At 36.6% G+C, this 22,500-nt stretch overlaps 2 protein-coding genes across 4 annotated transcripts in view; one reads left to right on the forward strand and one right to left on the reverse strand.

The window, feature by feature from the left end:
* The window catches only part of ntng2b (netrin g2b), a 78,858-nt gene extending 57,294 nt beyond the window's left edge, over nucleotides 1-21,564 (reverse strand). Inside the window, exons 1-3 of one of the 2 annotated variants that reach the window (XM_082141662.1) lie at nucleotides 21,425-21,564; nucleotides 19,054-19,749; nucleotides 1,652-2,295 (exon numbers count right to left, since the gene is read on the reverse strand). In XM_082141662.1, coding sequence (XP_081997788.1) covers nucleotides 1,652-2,295; nucleotides 19,054-19,275 — 866 coding nt within the window. In that variant the 5' untranslated portion in view covers nucleotides 19,276-19,749; nucleotides 21,425-21,564. Of the gene's footprint in view, nucleotides 1-1,651; nucleotides 2,296-19,053; nucleotides 19,750-21,073; nucleotides 21,212-21,424 lie in introns of those variants that run through there. The other variant, XM_082141663.1, reaches the window with a different exon arrangement.
* The window catches only part of LOC309478206 (uncharacterized protein), a gene marked incomplete at its 5' end in the record, with an annotated part of 40,696 nt that continues 39,610 nt past the window's right edge, over nucleotides 21,415-22,500 (forward strand). For both annotated transcript variants that reach the window (XM_082141822.1, XM_082141823.1), the window contains one exon: nucleotides 21,415-21,591. In XM_082141822.1, coding sequence (XP_081997948.1) covers nucleotides 21,415-21,591 — 177 coding nt within the window. The remainder of the gene's footprint in view (nucleotides 21,592-22,500) is intronic.

A 22,500-nucleotide genomic window follows, 5' to 3' on the forward strand; every position in this document is an offset into this window, starting at 1 on the left:
TATAATAGTTATTGGTTATGATAGTGTGCATTATGATAACAAGCATCTGTTTGCCTCTATAATTATACACGGCGCAATCTGATTAGATGAGTTGCTCCAAATGGTTTATGGATAATAATTGGCCTGACTCAGTAGAGTCGCTTTACTCACACTGATAGCATGGGGTAGATTAGCCATCCTCTAATACCAAGTAAGTGAACACAGTCATTAGTGGGATGCATTAAGACATTTTATAATAATATTTGATATTATAATTAATAATCAAAGTATATTTTTTCCATAATAATGTATAATACATTTTATAAAAATATAAATACAAATTATATATAATTATATATATTTTTTATTGTATTTATTATTGTAATTATTATTATTATTATTATTATTTTATTATTTGTATTTTTTTTATTAAGTAAATAACAGGTATAGAACATTAAACAAATATTTAATATACTACTTTTTCAAATGTATAATGGGGGGAAATTGCAGAAGAGCTACAATAATGTAACGTCATTTTAAAGGTAAAGTAAGAATAAATAAAAGTTAAAAAGAATAAAAAAGAAAAAGAAATACAGAATTTATATATATATATATATAGTACAGGCCAAAAGTTTGGACACATTACTATTTTTAATGTTTTTGAAAGAAGTTTCTTCTGCTCATCAAGCCTGCATTTATTTGATCAAAAATACAGAAAAAAAATGTAATATTGTGATATATTATTACAATTTAAAATAATTGGTTTTCAATTTATTATACTTTGAATGATCATTTATTTCTGTGATGCAAAGCTGAATTTTCAGGATCATTACTCCAGTCTTCAGTGTCACATGTGACATCCAGTCGATCACATGATCCTTTAGAAATCATTCTAATATTCTGATTTATTATGAGTGTTGGAAACAGTTCTGCTGCTTAATATATTTGATGAATAAAAGGTTAAAAAGAACTGCATTTATTCAAAATAAAAAAAATATTTTCTAATAATATAAATCTTCTTTACTATCACTTTTTATCAATTTAACACATCCTTGCTGAATAAAAGTATTGATTTATTTCAAAAAAAGAAAGAAAAAAATTATTGACCCCAAATTACTGACCAGTCGTGTATATTGTTGTTACAAAAGATTTCTATTTTTAAAACATTTGCTTCTTTTTTTAAATCTTTTTTATCTTTTTTTTTTTATTATTCATCAAAGTATCCTAAAAAAGTATCACAGGTTATGAAAAAATATTAAGGAGCAGAACTGTTTCCAACTTTGATAATGAATCATCATATTAGAATGATTTCTAAAGGATCATGTGATAGACTGGAGTAATGATCCTGAAAATTCAGCTTTGCATCACAGAAATAAATGATAATTTAAAGTATAATAAATTGAAAACCAATTATTTTAAATTGTAATAATATATCACAATATTATTTTTTTTCTGTATTTTTGATCAAATAAATGCAGGCTTGATGAGCAGAAGAAACTTCTTTCAAAAACATTAAAATTAGTAATGTGTCCAAACTTTTGGCCTGTACTGTATATATATAAAAATTCAGGATTAAATGTAATTTAAAAATAATATTTGTTTTATCAAGTCATTTATTGATTCATTTGTTTTTAATTTCTGCAGGTTTTGCTGCTAGTTAGAGTGTTCTCACCTGGCTAGCACCTCGACGTTAGAGATGGCATAGAAGTATTTGAGCAGGTTGTCTCTCTGGACGTAGGTTCCTCCGAGCGCGGGCCTGAGGAGCCGGAGCCTGAGATTGGTGAACGTGAAGAAATCTCGTAAACCCTTCATGCTCTCCATCCGCGTGTACAAGCCCTCCATGTTCAGCAGCCTGGGGCCGGCGAAGGTGGCGAAGCGCGGGCGCACCTCGAACCGCACCACCTTCTCGTTCTTGGAGCCGACCCAGCGGGAGAACTGCTCTGTGCAGATGACGCGCGTGGCGTTGGCCGCGTTCAGGTCGCGCACGCGTCTCGGCGGCATGTTGAAGGCGTCCACGCAGTCGTCGGCGTAGTACTGGAAGGGCTGCCACGTGCGCCCGAAGTTCAGAGACTTCTCCAGCACCATGACCGTGGGCCGGCCGTACTCGAAGGTGATCTGAATGTCGTCCGTGAGTTCGAGGGTCTTGTTCCAGGACAGGGTGATGTTGGCCTGGAGAGGCTCGGGATAGCGCTGCCACGTGACCGTCTGCCAGTATGTGATCAGGCCGCTGCGCTCGCGGTCCTGCATCAGCTGCGGCGGGTGAGCCAGGTCAGGGTTAGACGCGTCACATTCATCACTGCACAGGTACGGGTTCTCCTGCACACACACACAAACAGACAGAACACTTTTATACAGAGAATCTACTTCAAAAGAACTCAATGTAATACTTTCACACTCTTAATTGCAATTCGATTAATATGTATAAATAGTTGAAATTTATATTAAAGGTAGGGTAGGACATTTTTTATTAATGTACTCTATTTTAGTTTGATAATGTTTTTTTTTTGTTTTTTTTATGCTTTGCATCTTTAGGGTATTTTATGGTACTAAATTATATTTACGCTGTATTTATGATCCATTTATTCACTTTTTGAGCACAGACCTGAACATTTGATTTCCGACTGAAACTGTGGTAAATCTTGAATGCTTCAAAGCAACAGACTTAAGTTTGATCTCTTTTCAAAGACGACACTTGGCAGATTATTGCCGAAGTGAAAAAAGTTTTAAAAAGTGAAGTTACAGAATACAGAATTTATATGAAATATGTATTTTCAAAAACATGTTTTACTTTAAAACTGTGAGAAAATCAAAGAAAATCATATTCATTCAATTAAATGAATATGTATTATAGTTTAAATTTATATAAAAGGTAGGGTTGGAATTTTTTTATAAAAACTTGAAACTCTCTGCACATCCTGATAGCAATCATTAATAGAAGTGTATGTATATGGACCACAAGTGTCCAAAATGTGCATTATTTTTGATTTTCTTCTTTTGAGAGATGATCCAAGTATTCATGGGTTGAAACAGATGGAAAATTGATGGAGATTTTGCCCTCCAGGACGCCTCGTCAGTCATGTGACTGAAAATTATGAATTATTTGAACTAAAGAGTGCTTTTTTTTTTTTTGGGCCCACTAAGGAACATCGTTGTAATTCCATAATTACTTAATATTTCATTTAATTGAAACTTACACATCATGTATTACATATATTTGTAATTATACAGTTGCAATTTAGTACGTTTAAAATGTTAACTTTTAAATGCAATATCGAAAAGTACACAAGTGCACATTCAATACAATTAAGCACGCTTATTTTTCACTAAGGTAGACAGTGTTCAGACAGGAGATGTGATAGAGATATTGATTGAGTGATTGAGTGATTGACAAAAAGAGATAGAGACAGGTAGAAAGTGTGTGTGGTGCACAGAAAGTGCACTGTGAGTGAGACAGATTGTAAACTCACAAACACTTGTCATTGTAAAACTACAGTGAAGAAGTCGTGGGCTTTTATTAAAAGAAAAGACTGCAGGGAGTGTTGATCTGTGAGCGCAAACTCCTGCTGCACACACACACACACACACAAGCACATCATTAAAAATCTGGGTCAATTCTATCAGCTTTCTTTATAAAATCACACAGTAGATGATCATCTAACAATAGCACATGCTAACACAGCTGCGTTCAGGTATGATGGCTTTGAATCTGTCTATTAAGGGTGTGTTCAGAATCTGTGTGTGTTGTACACACCTCGACAGAGAAATACACACTCACACACATGCCTCATAAGAGAAGCTTGAACAGCACAGTGCAATCTTGGGAAATACATCATCTGATTTATGAAGTCAGGCACACGGAGAATAAAAAATAAATTAAAGGGGAGATAAAACAAAGTGTGTGTATGTAAGAGAAAGACAGAAAGAATAAAGAGAGGCGGTAAAATTATAAAGCCTTAGTTTTACTCAAACTCACAGTTTGTCTGTATAAAATAGAATTACAAATGGACCGATAATCAGTTTGACTGATGTTTTTTTTTTACTGTTATTCATACTTTTCAACATTTTCAACAGGATCCAGGTAAAGTGACTCAATTAATGTATCGTTTGGATAATTATTCAACTTTTAACATAACAGCCATTCACTCTCAAGTAAGAAATATATTGCTTAATTATACAGTTTATTCATTTACAAAATGCTGTTGCACAAATAATAATAACTTTGCCCAAATATGACATAAATATGATACATAATCTATAATAATAGTAATTAAGCTATTTATATATATATATATATATATATATATATATATATATATATATATATATATATATATATTAGATTAGGGCTGTACAATATATCGAAATTATCGAAATATTGCAAATGTATATATCGCGATATGCATATCGCATCGGCTTGCAATTACTGTGGTCATGAACTAAAGACAAAGAGAAAATCAGTCACTGCTCTTGGCTGAATAACTTTTGTTGCTTTAATAAGAATCAGTATATATACAGTACAGGCCAAAAGTTTGGACACATTACTAATTTTAATGTTTTTGAAAGAAGTTTCTTCTGCTCATCAAGCCTGCATTTATTTGATCAAAAATACAGAAAAAAAAGTAATATTGTGATATATTATTACAATTTAAAAGAATTGGTTTTCAATTTATTATACTTTAAATTATCATTTATTTCTGTGATGCAAAGCTGAATTTTCAGGATCATTACTGCAGTCTATCACATGATCCTTTAGAAATCATTCTAATATTATGATTTATTATGAGTGTTGGACACAGTTCTGCTGCTTAATATTTTTGATGAATAAAAGGTTAAAAAGAACTGCATTTATAAAAAAAAAAAAAAAAAAAAATTCTATTAATATAAATCTTCTTAACTATCACTTTTTATCAATTTAACACATCCTTGCTGAATAAAAGTATTGATTTATTTCAAAAAAAGAAAGAAAAAAAATGACTGACCCCAAATTACTGACCAGTAGTGTATATTGTTGTTACAAAAGATTTCTATTTTTAAAACATTTTCTTCTTTTTTTTTTTTTTTTTTTACTTTTTATTCATCAGAGTATCCTAAAAAAAGTATCACAGGTTATGAATAAATATTAAGCAGCAGAACTGTTTCCAACTTTGATAATGAATCATCATATTAGAATGATTTCTAAAGGATCATGTGATAGACTGGAGTAATGATCCTGAAAATTCAGCTTTGCATCACAGAAATAAATGATAATTTAAAGTATAATAAATTGAAAACCAATTATTTTAAATTGTAATAATATATCACAATATAAAAAATAAAACAATCTGTATTTTTGATCAAATAAATGCAGGCTTGATGAGCAGAAGAAACTTCTTTCAAAAACATTAAAAATAGTAATGTGTCCAAACTTTTGGCCTTATGGCCTGTATATTTAAATCATAGAGTGAAAACTAAGCTGTGTTTTATTTTTACATTTGATTATTCAGTTTCTGTAGTTAAATAACCCTAATGTATGATAACCTGAACCCCTAAACCCTGAGTTTTACACTGATGTTAAAATAACACTTCTTAAACACTGATGTTCACTTTCAGAAGTTGTAGGGATGTTTTCTTGTCACAAAAAGAATGTGAAACACACATGTAGGTTATATAACAGATCATTTAAGTTTACTTTACACACTTTAAGCATTATAATTTTTCTTCAATATTGTGCAGCCCTATATTAGATATATATTTGTTATATTTGTGCAAAGTTACACTATGCTGTTACCGGTCAGTAAAAAATTATTTGAAAGAAATTCTTATAAAATTTTTATTCAGCAAGAACAAAAATGTATAAAAAGTGACATTCATAATGTTATATTATTATTATTATTAATATTATACCTACAAATCTGATATCTCATTGACTTGCTACAAACATCCTCTTGCATATTTTTCAAAAAGGTTTTGTACATTTTGGGAAGTCCAGTGCTTTTCCTCGAAAGCTCTCACAGGTAAAAACCTGCAGCATCCAATTAGATCGCGCTTTTGTCCGCTTATGCAACATGCATGAGCCAGAACAGTTTAGCAGCTTCTGCTTCACCAATTCCAGTATGTAATATGCATTGCTTGGCAGTGGGTGCAGTTCTGTCAGATATATTGCATTATCCCATTAAGTGTCTATTAAGCGTCTAAACTCATTTGATGCCACAGACCATGTGCAGTTCGGAGAATCCAGTGACTAGTTATTCCTCTGCATTTGTGCAGGTCAAATTGTACATCTTAATCCTTTCAGACACACATTCTACAGTCCGCTAATTCTGTTCTGACTGATCGTCTGACTCTTTGCTCCAGTAAAGGGGTTTAATGTTACTCTCTTCCCCGGGATCGCATTACAGCTCCGTTCTTACAGGCCTCGACGCTGCCACTCTCCTCATTCTATTTCCTCAAGACGCACCCCTCTATCTCTCTTTTAATCCAATGTTTCTTCTCTCTCCTGTAATATTATTGGAGAGAAACCTCTGCAGAAATCATCATCTGACTTGACTTCAACATCTGCCCACACGCATGCACGCATTCAAGCACGCGAACACGCTCTGACCCCTGACACGCTAAAGCTATAGTTGGATTAAGGAAGAGAATGTTACACAGAAACCTTCAACCCCCAAATCCACTGAAACTCAACCCTCTGACACACTTAGCGTGCACTGTGCGACTGACAGCATGATGTGTGTATCTGAGTCAGCTTTTGTTTATATATTTGGGGACCAAATGTCCCCAAAATGATAGTAAAACCTGAAATCACCTACATTCTGAGGATCCGCCAACGGCTCCCACGAGAATAACAGCTTAATTAACATGCTAAATAATGAAAATATAAAAACACAGAATGTTTTCTGTGAGGGGTAAGCTTAGAGCAGGGTATACAAATATCATTAGTACTATTTTTATGAAAACTATAAGTCAAAGATAAATTCTGCCTGTGACAGAAAAGTACAGTAAATGTGTGAGTGTGTGCTTGCATGAATGTGTGTGCATGTGTATTTCATCGATGTATGTGTGTGTGTTTGGGTTTTTGCAGGCTTGTGTGCATGTATTGGCAATGCTTGTGTGTATATGTGCATGTATTTGCATGCTTGTTCTGTATGTGCCTGTACAGTATGCATGCATGTGCTTGCATTGCAAATGTATATTTGCATCTGTGTGTGCGTATGTTTGCAAATGTGCATACCTGTGCTTTTATGCATGTGTGCATGTTTGCATGTGAGTTTGTGCATGCATGAATGAACGCATGTGTGTTTCTGCTGTCTAAGTGACACGGTTTTAATATTATAATCCAGGATCAGGTTCTCTCACTAATGAGTTTTGTCCATGTTTTAGCCAATGACTATGGCCCAATAATCATTAATGCATGTGGCAAAGATGCAAAACTAGCATGCATATATGCTTTCCAGACAATCCCATCCTCCTGCCCCATATAAACACACACACACACACACACACACACAGCCAACTGTTCCAGCAGGTGGCCCACATCACTAAGCTCCTAGAGCAATTATCCGCGTTGGAATCCCGTCGCTGCGACAACAATCAGCATGGAGCTAGATCCCTGTCACAGCGTCCATATAGCAGCCTGTTAAACCAACCAACTGGGACATTACATCACCGTTACACTGGAACTTTACCGAGCACCATCCACATCCCATGCAATCTGTTAGAGTACAACATCAGTATTGTAAAATCGGTTAATCTGTCTTACTCTCTGTCGTCTCTGTGGATTTATATACCTTTAGACCTTCTTATTGTAAGTGTGTGTGTGTGTGTGTGTGTTTGAGTGAGTTATAGCGGTCTTTAAGAAACTGAGAACACAATGTGAGCCCCATTTGGTTTACGAGAACATCACTAAGAATACAACACTCTGAGGAATAGTGTACTTCTGTTCCAAAGCCTATATGACTGTAGTCAACATAGACAGCTTCCTTCTGAGGCAGCATCCTGATTCCTGACTGAGTTGGAACATCATGAGATCCCCAGATGGACTTTATTTTGGATATTCTGTGCCTTTCAGAGATAAAATGTGTTAAACGGAGCTGACAGCACTGAAGTCTTATTGATGCATGGCTAAAAGTCTAATTAAATTATTACATTACACAAAATATTTAAAAAACAAATATGCAAGGGGGGTGTGGGATGTGAACTTGCATGAATAGCACATAACAGTCTCTTAGAAGGCACAATTATTTTTTTTCTTACTATTTAGAGCAACCTGCATGCTGAGAGCACAGTTATGATTTCTTAAAATGTTAATGTATATTTAGGCAGCTCACTAGGATTTCTAACAGAGCTTAAAAGAGAAGTGTGTACGTTTTTTGAATGTTATAAGTTTCCTGCACTGCTGAATCGTCAGCATTATTAAAATATAAAAATACCAGAGTTGAATGTGAGTATGCAGTTTGAATGCATTGTAATAACATAAAAAATTTCTTTCTATTGATGCTTAAAGAACAAATGATTCATTTGAGCTGATTCTTTTAATGAATCCTTTATGAAGACTCACAAACTTATAGAAGTTACTGAATATATATATTTTTTATTTATTATTATTATTATTTATTGTAGATGTGGTGATGTAAGTTTGGAGTGAGCAGGACTCTTATTTTTGTAGTGTTGTTTGGTATGAAGTATAGAAATATACAGTACATTTATCTGATTTAAGTTAATTTATTTAATCAATTTAAATAAAGAGCATAGCAAACAATAAAAATAATGAATTAGCAAACAGATCTGACAGCGGCGCTCACCTGGTGTTTCGGCACAGGTGCACGTCATGATTAAGTGTAAATATAGCCAAAGGAAAAAACACTGCAATATCACGACAGAATACACAAGATGGCAAAACCTAAAAAGGCTGTTCTTTAATAAAAGTTCTGGAGCGTCGGAAAGGGCTTGCAAACACATTCGTCTTTTCCAAATGAAAAAACTATGAGGTCAAAGCTTTGGAAACTTTCTTTCTAAGTTCTTCACATTAGTTTTGTGGGTATTAAGATGAACTGTACTAGTAATCTCATACAACCTAACATGTAATCAATCTTTTTTTGTTATAGATATTATGAAATTCAAGGATGATTGGAACATTTCTGCACTTGCTGCATTTCAAATATTATTCAGAGAAAGCTATTTTACATTCGATGTAATGTTTGATTTGTGCTATGAATTCATTGCTTATTATGATAATTATTTTTTATATACATTTATTTATTTTGTATCATGTTGCAGTTGAGGCAGTGTATTGCACTGATTATTATTATTTATTTATTTATTTATTTATTTTTAACCATGGTTAAGGGGTTTTAGATGCTTTCCAATGTAGTATCTAACTATACCATGGTAAAATCACAGTAGTGCTTCCTTCAGATGCATATTGCATTAAACTGCATTAGTTTAGAACAAAGAATATGGAAAATACAGTGCTATGCATAAGTTTAGACATCCATGCTAAAGTTGACTAAAAAGAGGAATAAAAAATCATCTTTTGGAAATTGAACCTTTATTGAACCGAAATTTGCCTTAATTAAAAAAATTAGGAAAAATCCAACCTTTAAGGACACCAATTTTCTTTGTGAATGAATAATGTATCGTAAATAAATAAATGTTCTTCCTTAAAATACAGGGTGCATAAGTCTGGACACCCCTATGTTAAATTCCCATAGAGGCAGGCAGATTTTTATTTTTAAAGGCCAGTTACTTCATGGATCCAGGATACTATGCATCCTGATAAAGTTCCCTTGGCCTTTGGAATTAAAATAGCCCCACATCATCACATAGCCTTCACCATACCTAGAGATTGGCATGGAGTATTTTCCATAAGATCATTACTCAATCAAAACAGCTATTAGGCTAACTGAAATAAAACCGGTTATTGTATTTTAAGGAAGAACATTTATTTATTTACGATACATTATTCATTCACAAAGAAAATTGGTGTCCTTAAAGGTTGGATTTTTCCTTTTTTTTTTAATTAAGGCATGAAGTTCAATTTCCAAAAGATGATTTTTTATTCCTTTTTTTAGTCAACTTTAGCATGGGTGTCTAAACTTATGCATAGCACTGTATATGGCATAGAAAACATTTCCATATTTTCTATATCAAGTACTCCAATAAAGCATGTCATAATGTCCACAAGCCTTTATTCTAGATCTCCAGATCTTTATAGTTTAGTTTTTATAAGATGTATTGGTGAAATTGAATGTCTGTGCGCTGAGATCAGTGAGATCAGAGTGAGGCGACAGATTCATCCTATTAAAGTAGTACACCAGCTGTCTATTGTCTATTGTCCATCTCAAGCTGTTTTCACTCAGTTCTTTCCCTTTGTTTCTGTACTACTCTCTTTCTACAGTATGTAGTAAATACTGTGCACAGTAAGCACATTTTCTGTGTGCACAGAATACCCAAATGACTACTTGTGCCCAAACGTGCAGTAAACAATCTTATGAAAAACAGGTTAAATGGGGTTTTATTATAGAGACCTAGGGGTTTTTCACTCAATTTGAAAGAATCCTTCATGTCAAAAAGATTCTATATAAGGACATATGTCTTTTTTAGTGATAAAGTGTAATGAGCTGTTTAATTCATAAAATTGAATTAAATTAACAAAAAATTATAATAATGAAACAAAATCCAAATGATCCATGATAGGAGCCCCTAAAAGGTTCTATGAAGTGCCTGAAAGAACCCTTTAAAGGGATGGTTCGGAGTAAAATCAATCTAGGGTCCTTTGCACCATGACCTCGGGCCAAACACCCTGCCCAGAAGCCTTTTTTTCCCTTGGTTGAACATTATTAAAGTTAGAGCTTATTTAGAGATATCAGCCGGATGGCTTAGTGCAGGCGCTAATGGATCCAAGGTTGTATCTCGTAAATTACCCCACTAATAATGCCCAGAATGGCACCAAACTTCTACAGTCGTACAAATAGGTTCTGTTCTCATAAAACGAGGCATTGGAAAGTTTGTAAGTACATCAGGAGTTTATTTAAATAACACTTGCCTGATGGCTAATGCTACCGCTAACCCGGACACCAAATAAGGATGTAGTGTAACGACGAATTATTATTTTTTCCGAAGTGTTGACAACTTAGTGTTAACTAATAATTGTTATAAACTGGTACTACCAACAAAATATTAGTGCATTCCTGGAACTGGGCGTCGTTACACTACATCCTTATGCATCGCTTTCTGCCAGGACTTTTACGTGCTTTTCTCAACTCAGCGAAGTGACGTCAGTGTCCGGGTTAGCGGTAGCATTAGCCGTCAGGCAAGTGTTATTTAAATAAACTCCTGATGTACTTACAAACTTTCCAATGCCCTGTTTTATGAGTACAGAACCTATTTGTACTACTGTAGAAGTTTTGTACCATTCTGGGCATTATTAGTGGGGTAATTTACGAGATACAACCTTGGATCCATTAGCCTGGGGGGGTGTTTGACTCGAGGTCATGGTGCAAAGGACACTAGGTTGATTTTACTCCGAACCATCCCTTTAAGGTTCTATATAGGACCATTTCTTCTGAGAGTGACGTACGGTGTGTGTCGGAAATCACGCACTGTCTAAGTAGGTCCTACATTTGAAATTGAACTTACTTCACGACCGTTAAAACAGTATGAATGAAATTCAGACGTACTACATCCGCCATGTTGTTACTTCAGTTGCATTGCTTCACTGCCATTCACAACTCCTCTCCTGTGGCCTCATGGGATAGGAAAGTGTCCACCGAATGCGCACTTAAGAATCTCACCGGTATTGGTAGGTCATCCGGCTACTTTTCACCCGCTGAACACTATGGATTCGGACATACTACTCTGTTGGTATACTGTTTTTCGCATACTATAAAGAAGGAAAGTATTCGATTTCGGGTGTATCGCATAATGCAGTGTGTTCAACTTTGTTTTTTTGTGCTTTATTGAATGGTAGATATTAAGCATGCAACGTAGTGAGATGCAACTTTGTGAAATGGGATATTGCCTACTGTTTCACTGGCTATTTTTAAAAAGTATGCAGTATACAGTATGTTTAGTAAGTAATAAGTTGGTATTCTATTCTGAACATAAGCAGTGTCTCATTGTTTTCTATATTCTGTCAAATCTCTTCTCCCTTCTTCCTGTTTCCTCCCCCTCTTTCTTCTTCACTTCCCGCTTCTCTCTCTCTCTCTCTCTCTCTCTCTAATTTCTATTTATAGCATTGGCTCATTTGTGCCTCTAAATCAGAGAGCTCTGTTGTGTAGCACGAGGGTTTTCTACTTTCATACACACACGACATATGTTCACGCATTAACGCGTTTCATGTGCCTTGAGGTTCTGCACTTTTAGAGAGGTGTATGCATGAACAGCACATGCTTATTTAGTTTGAGTGTGTGCATGTGTGAGTGTGTGAGTGTGTGTGTGCGCTCCCTTTTTTCCGCTGAACTAAGCTGTGATTCCCCCATCATTAGGGATCTCTCTCTCTCTCTCTTTTTCTTTCCTGATAATATGAACAACTCAGAAACCACTTGAAAGAAAACTATGCCACAGGGTCCCGATTTTAACTTTTGTCACATGATCTGCCAATGGTCGGTGAATTGAAAGATTTTAGTGATAAATATGTATTACTGGGCATGATTTTATTACAAATACATTTTGTATCTATGACAATGGACTCATTTAGCTGTGTTCATTGCATTATCATATACTGTACAAAACAAGCCAGATGTCACACAAACATGAAGAGACATTTCGATTTAGGTGGCTTCATGTGAGAAATATTTGTCACCACATGATGTTCAAAAAAAAAAAAAAAAAAAAAGATTTGTATATAAATTCCCACTGAGTCTTGACAGATGTTTTCTTTAGTAGACAGTTTGATTTGCATGTATTCAATTCCAGTTTAATTTACCAACTTACTGAGGAGTAACCCTGAAAAGGACATTTTTACTCACATTCTGTATGCAGCTCAATGAGTTTTAATTTTGGAGCCTGGGCAGAAGAAAGCACAAACACACACACACACACACACACACACACACACACACACACAGCATGCAACCACAGCAATGGACACAAAACACACACTAACTCACACAGACTAGAAAAAGAGCAGCTGTTGTGAGATGCGAGATATTATTACAATCAGCATAAAATAACATTTGCAGCTCATTTGCGTAATCTGACATATTCCTGATTGAAACAGTGTGTTGTGCAAAGATTAAAAAAAAATGTAGGACAGAACTTTTATTCATTGGGATGTTTAGTTTCTCTATATGACAGATGGTTATAAAATACTAGTACTTAGTGACATCAAACAAAAAGGAAAGTAATTTTAAAGAAATCATATCTTATCGGGTCATTAAAACATATGGACATTATTGGCCAAAAGTGATGTCCGGATTTGTTTTTAATGACCCTACAACTTTGATTAAACCATCAAAATATTGATGAGGAAAATTTGTACACTTATTTTCATGACTTTTTTCTCTAATAATAGTGTTTTTATAGTCTTACTTCCTCCTTGTGTGTGTGTGTGTGTGTGTGTGTGTGTGTGTGTGGGCCAGGTTTCATTAATGTGCAAACATGGACGAGTTGAGTTTATCTATCTGAAGTTTAGAAAATTGTGAAAGTTCACGACAAGAAATTTTTGCATTTAAGCTTTAATAGATGCTGTTTTTGGACTGCACAGGAAGTTGTGAATGCTGAAACGTACTATATGTTTTCATAACACAAACTGTATTTCAAAAAGATCCCCTTTTGTAAAGTTTAATGCAGTAATTTTACCCAGGCTGTCGGTTAACTGTGCGCTTTTCTCTGTCATCCGCGTTAGTCATTTACTTGGAAGGAGAGATGCTAGGGAGGATCCCGTCTGTTGTAAAGTGCTGACTGTGGCAGCCTGCCCGACCTCGTCATGTCTAGAATGTAAAAGGAAAATGTTTGGGCGCGCTGTGGATGTCTGCTTGCGGGACCATTAAGGGCCCCATCAATATTAAAGAGCTTGGGACGACCCGAGGAACATTCCAGAGGCCAGTCCATTAACGGACGACTCCAGCACAACGATTCGAGACTCAGAGGTTTGTGTGTGTGTGTGTGTGTGTGAGTGTGTGTGTGTGTTAGCTTTTCCCCTTCAGGTTTAAGTAAGAATCCAAATTTTCGGAGTAACTTTGCATGCCACAATATTCAAACAAATCCATCTAGGGTTTAAAGGGATAGTTCACCCTAAAAATTATTTACATAGCATAAAACACAAAAGGGAGATGTTTTGCAGAATGATTGTTCGTTTCCATGCAATGAGAGTAAATGTGGACCAATGCTGTCAAGCTTAAAAAGCACCTTAAAAGTAGTCATAAAAACGATTTGAGCACCATATTCCAACTCATGTAGTTTGGAACAACATGAGGGTTAGTAAATGATGACACAATTATGATTTTGTCCAATTGGTTTTCAGATATTTTATTATGTTTTAAAGGATTAGTTCACCTCAAAATGAAAATTTCCTGATAATTTACTCCCCCCAATGCCATCCAAGATGTTCATGTCTTTCTTTCTTCAGTGGAAAAGAAATTAAGTTTTTTGAGGAAAACATTTCAGGATTTTTCTCCACACAATGGACTTCAACGGCAACCAAATTGTTGAAGTCCAAATCAATGCAGTTTCAAAGGGGTCTGAAGTGCTTCAAAGGGCTCTGCACGATCCCAGCTGAGGAATAGGGTCTTATCTAGCGAAACGATTGGTCATTTTCTAAAGAAAATAAAAATTATATACTTTTTAACCACAATTGTTCGTCTTGTGCTGGTCTGCGATGTGCCAGGCATTACGTAATCACGTTGAAAAAGGTCACGCTGGACGTAGGTGGAAGTACCGCCATCTCACTCGTAAACTCCATCTCCTTTTCTCCTCCAACTTCAAAATCATCCGACATCATTGTTTTACCTTTTTTGTTAAAGGGCGTTTGTATTAGTCTTCGCACGTTCGCTTTGTAAACAATGGGGCGGCACTTCCGCCTACGTCCAGCGTGACCTTTCCAACGTGATTACGTAATGCCCAGCTGGCACATCGCAGACCAGCACAAGACGAACAATCGTGGTTAAAAAGTATATAATTTTTATTTTATTTTAGAAAATGACTGATCGTTTCGCTAGATAAGACCCTATTCCTCAGCTGGGATCGTGCAGAGCCCTTTGAAGCACTTCAGAGTCCTTTGAAACTGCATTGATTTGGACTTCAACAATTTGGTTACCATTGTAGTCCATTGTGTGGAGAAAAATCCTGAAATGTTTTCCTCAAAAAACGTAATTTCTTTTCCACTGAAGAAAGAAAGACATGAACATCTTGGATGGCATTGGGGTGAGTCAATTATCAGGAAATTTTCATTTTGAGGTGAACTAATCCTTTAAGTTTGTTTTTTATTTGTTGTACAGCACTTTGGTTTCAACATCTGTTGTTTTTAAATGTGCTTTATAGATTAATAAACTAAACTAAGCTAAAGTGTGTGTGTGTGTGTGTGTGTGTGTGTGTGTGTGTGTGTGTGTGTGTGTGTGTGTGTGTGTGTGTGTGTGTGTGTGTGTGTGTGTGTGTGTGTGTGTGTGTGTGTGTGTGTGTGTGTGTGTGTGTGTGTGTGTTAGATTTTCCCTTTCAGGTTTAAGTAGGAATCCGAATTTTCAAAGTAACTTTCCATGCCACAATATTCAAACAAATCCATCTAGTGTTTAAAGGGATAGTTCACCCAAAAATGATATTTCTGTCATGATTTACATAGCATAAAACATAAAATTAGATGTTTTTGCAGAATGTTCACACTGCACATGCACTGACAGTAAATTGGGATCAAATGCTATCATAAATGCATCATAAAAGTATAAGAAAAGTAGTCATACATACAATTTGAGCACCATATTCCAACTCATGTGAGTTTGGAACAACATGACGGTCAGTAAATAATGACAGAATTATCATTTTTGGGTGAATGATTTCCCTTTAAATTGTGTTTGTGTAAATGTGTGAGTGTTTGTTTGCTTTTCCAGTCTGTGTTTAAGTAAGAGTCCAAATTTTCAGAGTAAATTTGCATGCCACAATATTCAAACAAATCCATCTGGTTTAAAGCGATAATAATTCTGTCATGATTTACATACAATAAAACATAAAAGGAGATGTTTTGCTAAATGTCCAAACTGTTCTTTTCCATGCAATTAAAGACTAATAAAAATGACCCCCCAAAAAAAGCTTAAAAAGCACCATAATGAAGCCATACATACAATTTAAAAGTCACTACACAACAGTGTGTGTGTGTGTGTGTGTGTGTGTGAGAGAGAGAGTATGAGACTATGGGGCTCCTTTAACCTAACATTAAACACAGCATTAACTGCTAAGTGTGTAAGAGCTGTGTCCATTTCCGGCTCTCATAGGAGACCAATAACAGTCTGTCCCGTCAGCAGCTTCATTGTAAAAAGTCTCAATTCCTTCCTAATCATCTGTAGTGAACAACACTTGTGTGTGTGTGTGTCTGTGTACGACATTGCAGTGTCTTGATAATTTGATCAGTGTTGTATTACCTATTTTCCCTTGACACCAGTATTTATTTATGCTCTTGTTCTCCCTGTGCCAGGCAGGAACAAACAACCTTGAAACCACCCAGAACAACTGCATAGCAACACCTTGGCAACCACCCACAATATATAGCAATATATATTTCAATCTCTTTTTACTAACAGAACTCATTGGTGGTGGAATATCTTTTGATTCTGAATCTTTTCATCATACTGTAATCTCAAATTAGGTGCACCAAGTGACCTCCTTGCCCTTGAGAATAATCCTCCCGGTCCTCTGTTCCTGTGAGCCTGACTCTGCCAACTAACCCACGTGGGTAAACAACACCTCGGCCTTCTGCTCTCCACGCATGCTGACCTCAGCTGCATTTTTTCTGCTGCGGTCGGTGACCTGCATGGCAGATCCTGCTCAAATTAACGCTGCTTCAAAACCTCCGCCCACATGATGGGCGCAGGTTGGCACCGTTCTGCGAGCCCTGCTTAGTTTGATCAAAAAACGGATTGGGGAACAAACCGGAAACATCTGCCTGAGGTCCGTCCCATCCCAGGTACTGAGGCTGCACTTACATTACATGGTTCAAGTGACACAATTCTGCAATTTCCTCCTATGTGGCACAGATCAGATATGACCCATGAACTTATAAGAAGGAAAAAAACACACGGATTCCGATATTCTCAGATCGGTTTCAGGCCTCATTCATACGTGGGAAAAAATCTGATACGAATCGGATACGTGCCATGTAAGCATACAGATCAGATATTCACCTGTCAATGCGAGTCGTACATCATTGAAAAAAGCCACGGTGGCGAATGATGTCAACTCCAATCACATGACTCTTCACAGTGCCAAGGCTGCAACAAGGGCTCTCCTTTATTTTTCTCCGCCTTAAGAGACCGATGTTTTGCTGACTTAGTGCGGAAAGCAAAAGCTTGTATTATCATTTAATCTGCATCCATTGCAAATCGCATCGGTTTTATTTCCTTTTCGGCCTAAGCTTTTCCGGGTCTGTACGTCAGCCTTGGGCTGTTTCGCCAAGTTTATTGTGTAAATGCAGATATAAAAAATGGGTCACTTTTAATCGAAGATGTAATCTGGTCGGATATAGTCAATAAATCGGGAACTGGGCATCAAGACCTGCAGTGTAAATGTGGCCTAATTGACACTTTGATTAGTGTACTACTTCTTTATGTATAGTTCATAGTATAATCAGTTAGTCAACCCCGCACACTTTTTGGGCAATAATCATTATATTTAAAGAGTTTTATTTTAAAACAAAGCTTTAACACAGAGCAGAATCCAACACTGTAAAACATATTTTTTTGGAATTTTTAAATAATAAAAAAAATTCTTCAGAATTTTACGTTTAATTCAATGTGTTACTTGCAGTTTCTTTGTCATTAATAGTGAAATTTGTTTTTACACCAATTTTTTTTTTTCAGTGTGTACAAACTCATTGTGCATTAGCAGTTAACCAAATGAATGAGCGCAACTGGTAACCAGTAATCTTAATGTGTTGAGCGCCCACTTGCTAGCTTATAGGAAAGTCTGTCACGGCTACTGGGAAAACGTTACGTCACTTAATTAATTGTCTTTGTCAGGCTAATGAGCGGAAGAGGCATGCAGGAAGAAACACATCACTGTCAAGCCTGCTGACCGTGTGACACGTAAACTCTGAACTTCTGGTTGTGAGAAGCAGGAATTAGCATGCTGTATATTTATATCACACACTACTTCCCTATTTCACACACTATCTGTCCTAAATAGTATGCAAGAGTAGAATTAGTATGTCCCCTGATCATGGCATGTTGACAAAAGCAGGCCAAAGTTGCACGGGTGGTCTATTATTTCTGGTTGTTTTTGAATATGTCAATCTGATATGTTTTTGGGGTAATATTGATATAATGTATGGGCTGATTTCTCAGAACACCTCCACTACCATTCATAAGTCTGAGGTCAGAAAGATTTTTTGAAAGAAGTCTCTTCTGCTCACCAAGGCTGCATTTATTTGATCAAAAATACAGTAAAAATATTAATATTGTGAAATATTATTACAATTTTAAAAAACTGTTTTCTATGTTAATATATTGTAAAATGTAATTTATTCCTGTGATCAAAGCTGAATTTTCAGCATCATTACTCCAGTCTTCAGTGTCACATGATCCTTCAGAAATCATTCTAATATGATGATGTGCTGCTGATTATTATCAATGTTGAAAGCATTTGAGCTGCTTCATATTTTTGTGGAAGACGTGACTGAATTTGATGAATAGAAAGTTCAAAAGAAGAGCATTTATTTGAAATAGAATCTTTTGCAACATTCTAAATGTATTTGTCACTCTTGATCAATTCAATGCATCCTTGCTGAATAAAAATATTAATTTATTTTTCAAAGAAATCTTTTAGATGCTAGTGTATATCTGTCATGGGAAATGTTATGTGTGGTATATCCCCTTTACTGGATTTTTAAGCATAGTTACCCCAGTCCACATTACTAACAACATCATTTCTTCCAGTGCAGTTCAGAGGACTCACCAGCGTGCAGAATCTCTCCGGCGGGTTCCCACAGGTGATGCCCGGCGGCTCCACGCGGATGCGCATGTACTCCTTCATGAACTGGGCTTTGGGTTGGCACGCGTAATGCTCCCACACGGCGCCTTCGTCCGTGCTCACGAGAGACTTGCACAGGTCGTACTGGCCTCGGGCTCTCGCCAGCACGTGCACCAGCAGGTAGAGGAGTCCCGCGCGTGCACGCATGGCAGGCACGTGACCGAGAGGGGGTTTCCGAAGGGAAAGGGACCACCGTGGGTTCAGAGGTGGGACGCGTTAACATGGAACAGCTGCACCGGTGGTCAGGTTAAAACATCCCATAACTTCGCCACAGTCATGCTTTCATTTACTCCAAGAGGAAAAAGTCAGATATATAGAAAAAATGTGCACGTGTTTTGTTGTTATGAGGTTGAGGGAAATTCTTGTAAAGCAAGTTTATTGTTGTGTGTATTGTTTGCACTGAGACGGCAAGTCTTACTTCTGTGTGTTTGGACACCGTCCTGATGTGTGATGCTTCTACTCGGACTTACATCCATAGCAGCTCCTGGACTGCGTCCCCACAGAGCATATTTATGTGCTGAAGGTCTGTGTCCCACACATGAAGTGTGTATCCCCCTTTCCAAAGTCAGAAGTATCCGCCTGATCTCATTCTCCAGACTTCAGCAGCTGCTGTCCATGGTCCTGAAAACAAACACCACACAATTTAGTGCTCAAGTTCACTGCTGTTTTGTTCACTCGCACACAAGCGCTTGATGTCAGCCTGTTTTTTTTTCTAGCAATGCTTTCCGCTGATGGTCTAATTTGCCAAACCCCCCCTAAACAGACGTTGCATGTCATCCTGTGAACCGCCACCAGTCTGGACAGATGGCTGATCTCGCATACATGCATGGTACACACACACAGACACACATTTAACAGGCAGAAATTATGTAAGACAGGACTTCAAGGAAGAGCAGAGAAAGGGATGTGCGTTATATATCACGCAGATACTACCATATATTGCATGTTAAATGGTTTCCTGAATGAACTACGTTTAATTTTCATTGGGAAAAGGGAGGAGTGAGGAAGGGTCTCACATGTGCAGATACGCACATAGTGATGGCATCAATTTCAGAGGTTGCAAATGCAGTGAATGTACACATATTTGATCAGGTAACATAACCATTGAATAAACTGGTTTTATTCAAGTCAAAAATATTTCAACATGAATTAAACAGACTACATTAAGAAATGTTTAAGTCAGATCAGGTAGCCTAGAAAACATCATGTTTTAACCGACAATTTGTTTTTTGTTTTCATTTTATTTTATTTTAAAGTTTGTATTTATTTACATTTAATGTTGATTAGTTCGTGTTTTTAGATTCATTTAGTGTTAAATATGTTCCTGCCGGTAACACTGAGCTTTGGCTTTGAGAGGCCAATTCTGGTGAACTGCAAGTCATTTGTACATTTAATAGTTGAATTACTGGAGGTTGGTTAATGTACATTATATAAATATATATATATATGGTTACACTTTATTTTACAGTATCCTTGTTACATATGTTACATGTACTTACCATAGTAATAACAGTAAATTATGCATAATTACATGCAACTAACCCTAATCCTACCCTTACCATTTAGTAAGTACATGTTGTTAATTAATATTACTCGGTACTTAAATATGTAATTACACTATAACGATAAAGTCTTACCGTAATGATTGCAATATCAGCCACAACTACAATACCAGTTTTTACCTCCAAATTGAACATATTTACAGTGCAGAGTAGTACATTACGCTCAAAATCTCATTCCTGTTGTTTTTAATTCTTCATTCACCACCAGTCTGATCATTTCAGAGATTAATTTAGTGTAGAAAAGTAATTAAAACTGTTAGATATTATATTTTCGCTTTGCCTCACGTAAAAACGTACAAGTTCCACTCGCTGACAGAACAGGCTACTCCTCCTCCATATACTGTAAAACATCTCAAACAAGCATCGATATTCCTCGTACACACCCTGGAGGTAATCCAACATCCGTAATGTGACACAAAACGTGACTAAAGTTGATAACTCTTGTAGTTTAGCATCAGATAACAGTTTTAAATCGTCTTCCCTCTGCAGAGCGGACGGGGTGTGTCGCGCGCGCGCGCGTCCCGCGTGTAAAGATGAGGAACTGCGAGATGGAGCTCCAATAAAACACATTCCGCGGTGCAACTCGGTAAGAGAGCTGCTTTTACGTTTAAACTCGAGCAGAAACAACTTTTTGGGGTGTCAAACATTAATCAAAAGTGAGACGCTTTGACAGGCTCGCTTCTGAAACGGGAGCTGCGTGCATCCGGTTGCTGAAGTAGTTGAGATGGACTCACCGAGCGCCCGAAACGGCATCGCCTCCCGCAGCGAGGATGCGGTTCTTCCGTGTTTGTTTTTTTATTATTCCTCCCAGCCGGAGAGTTTTTTTAATGCACACTCTGTCGGTTCGTCACGGGAGGACGGTGCCCTACTTCTGCAGGAGATGCTGAATAACTGGAGGAGGGTGTGTATATGTGTATGTATGTGTGTGTGTGTGTGTGTGTGTGTGTGTGTGTGTGTGTGCGCGCGCGCGTGTGTGCGAAGTATCCAAAAGTGAGAATATGGACTTGTAGTGCGCGTGCTGTCTACTTTACTGGATCAGATTTGCCCTGTGTGTTCAAGGGCAGAAAGCTTCATGGCAAATCTCCCACCTCTCTCTCTCCCTCTCCCTCCCTCTCTCTCTAATCCATTTAACCATCACTCTCAATCACTATCTGCGGGTTTGAGTCTGGCCCGGCTGTTCTACTAAACTAAACCGCCCCGCTCTTGAGACACCAGGGAATCCGCATTTTTTCGCAGACCTCCCTGCTTGGGGAAGCCTCTGACGGTTCACATTTGTCCTCTTTTTTTAAATGGATAGGCTACTCTTAGTTTCCTTGGACTTTCATTTAAAAATGCTGATAGAGCAACTCGGTGCAATATTTGCTGTTAAGTGTTCAGGGCTGGTAGGTTACAGGAACTTAAAAAAAAAAAAAACATTTCCAAAGAACCACAAACTCAAGTACCCTTTACAAGTAAGATAAGGTTCTTTATTGGCCTCGATGGTTCCATGAAGAACCTTTAACATCCATGGAACCTTTCTATTCCACAAGAGGTGCTTTTTTATAGTGAAAAAAAGAAAGATTTTTAAAGTGTTCTTCACACAATCAAATTTAATTTTTTTTTATATATAGTCTCAGTTGTCCCCAGAATGTGTGTCTTTAAAAAAAAAAAAGACACTTTTCAAATTAAGGTTTGTGGGTTTGAAATGATAAAACACTATATAGCCTACAATGTTAAAAAAAAAAAAAAAAAGGAAAAAGTATACTGACTTTTTGGGTTGTTTGTTGTTAGTGGAACATGTTGATAGTTCATGTGATGTCATAAGACACCT

This window comes from Leuciscus leuciscus (genome assembly GCF_965113295.1).
Source record: "Leuciscus leuciscus genome assembly, chromosome: 16".
In the NCBI taxonomy this organism is placed as follows: Eukaryota; Metazoa; Chordata; class Actinopteri; order Cypriniformes; family Leuciscidae; genus Leuciscus; species Leuciscus leuciscus.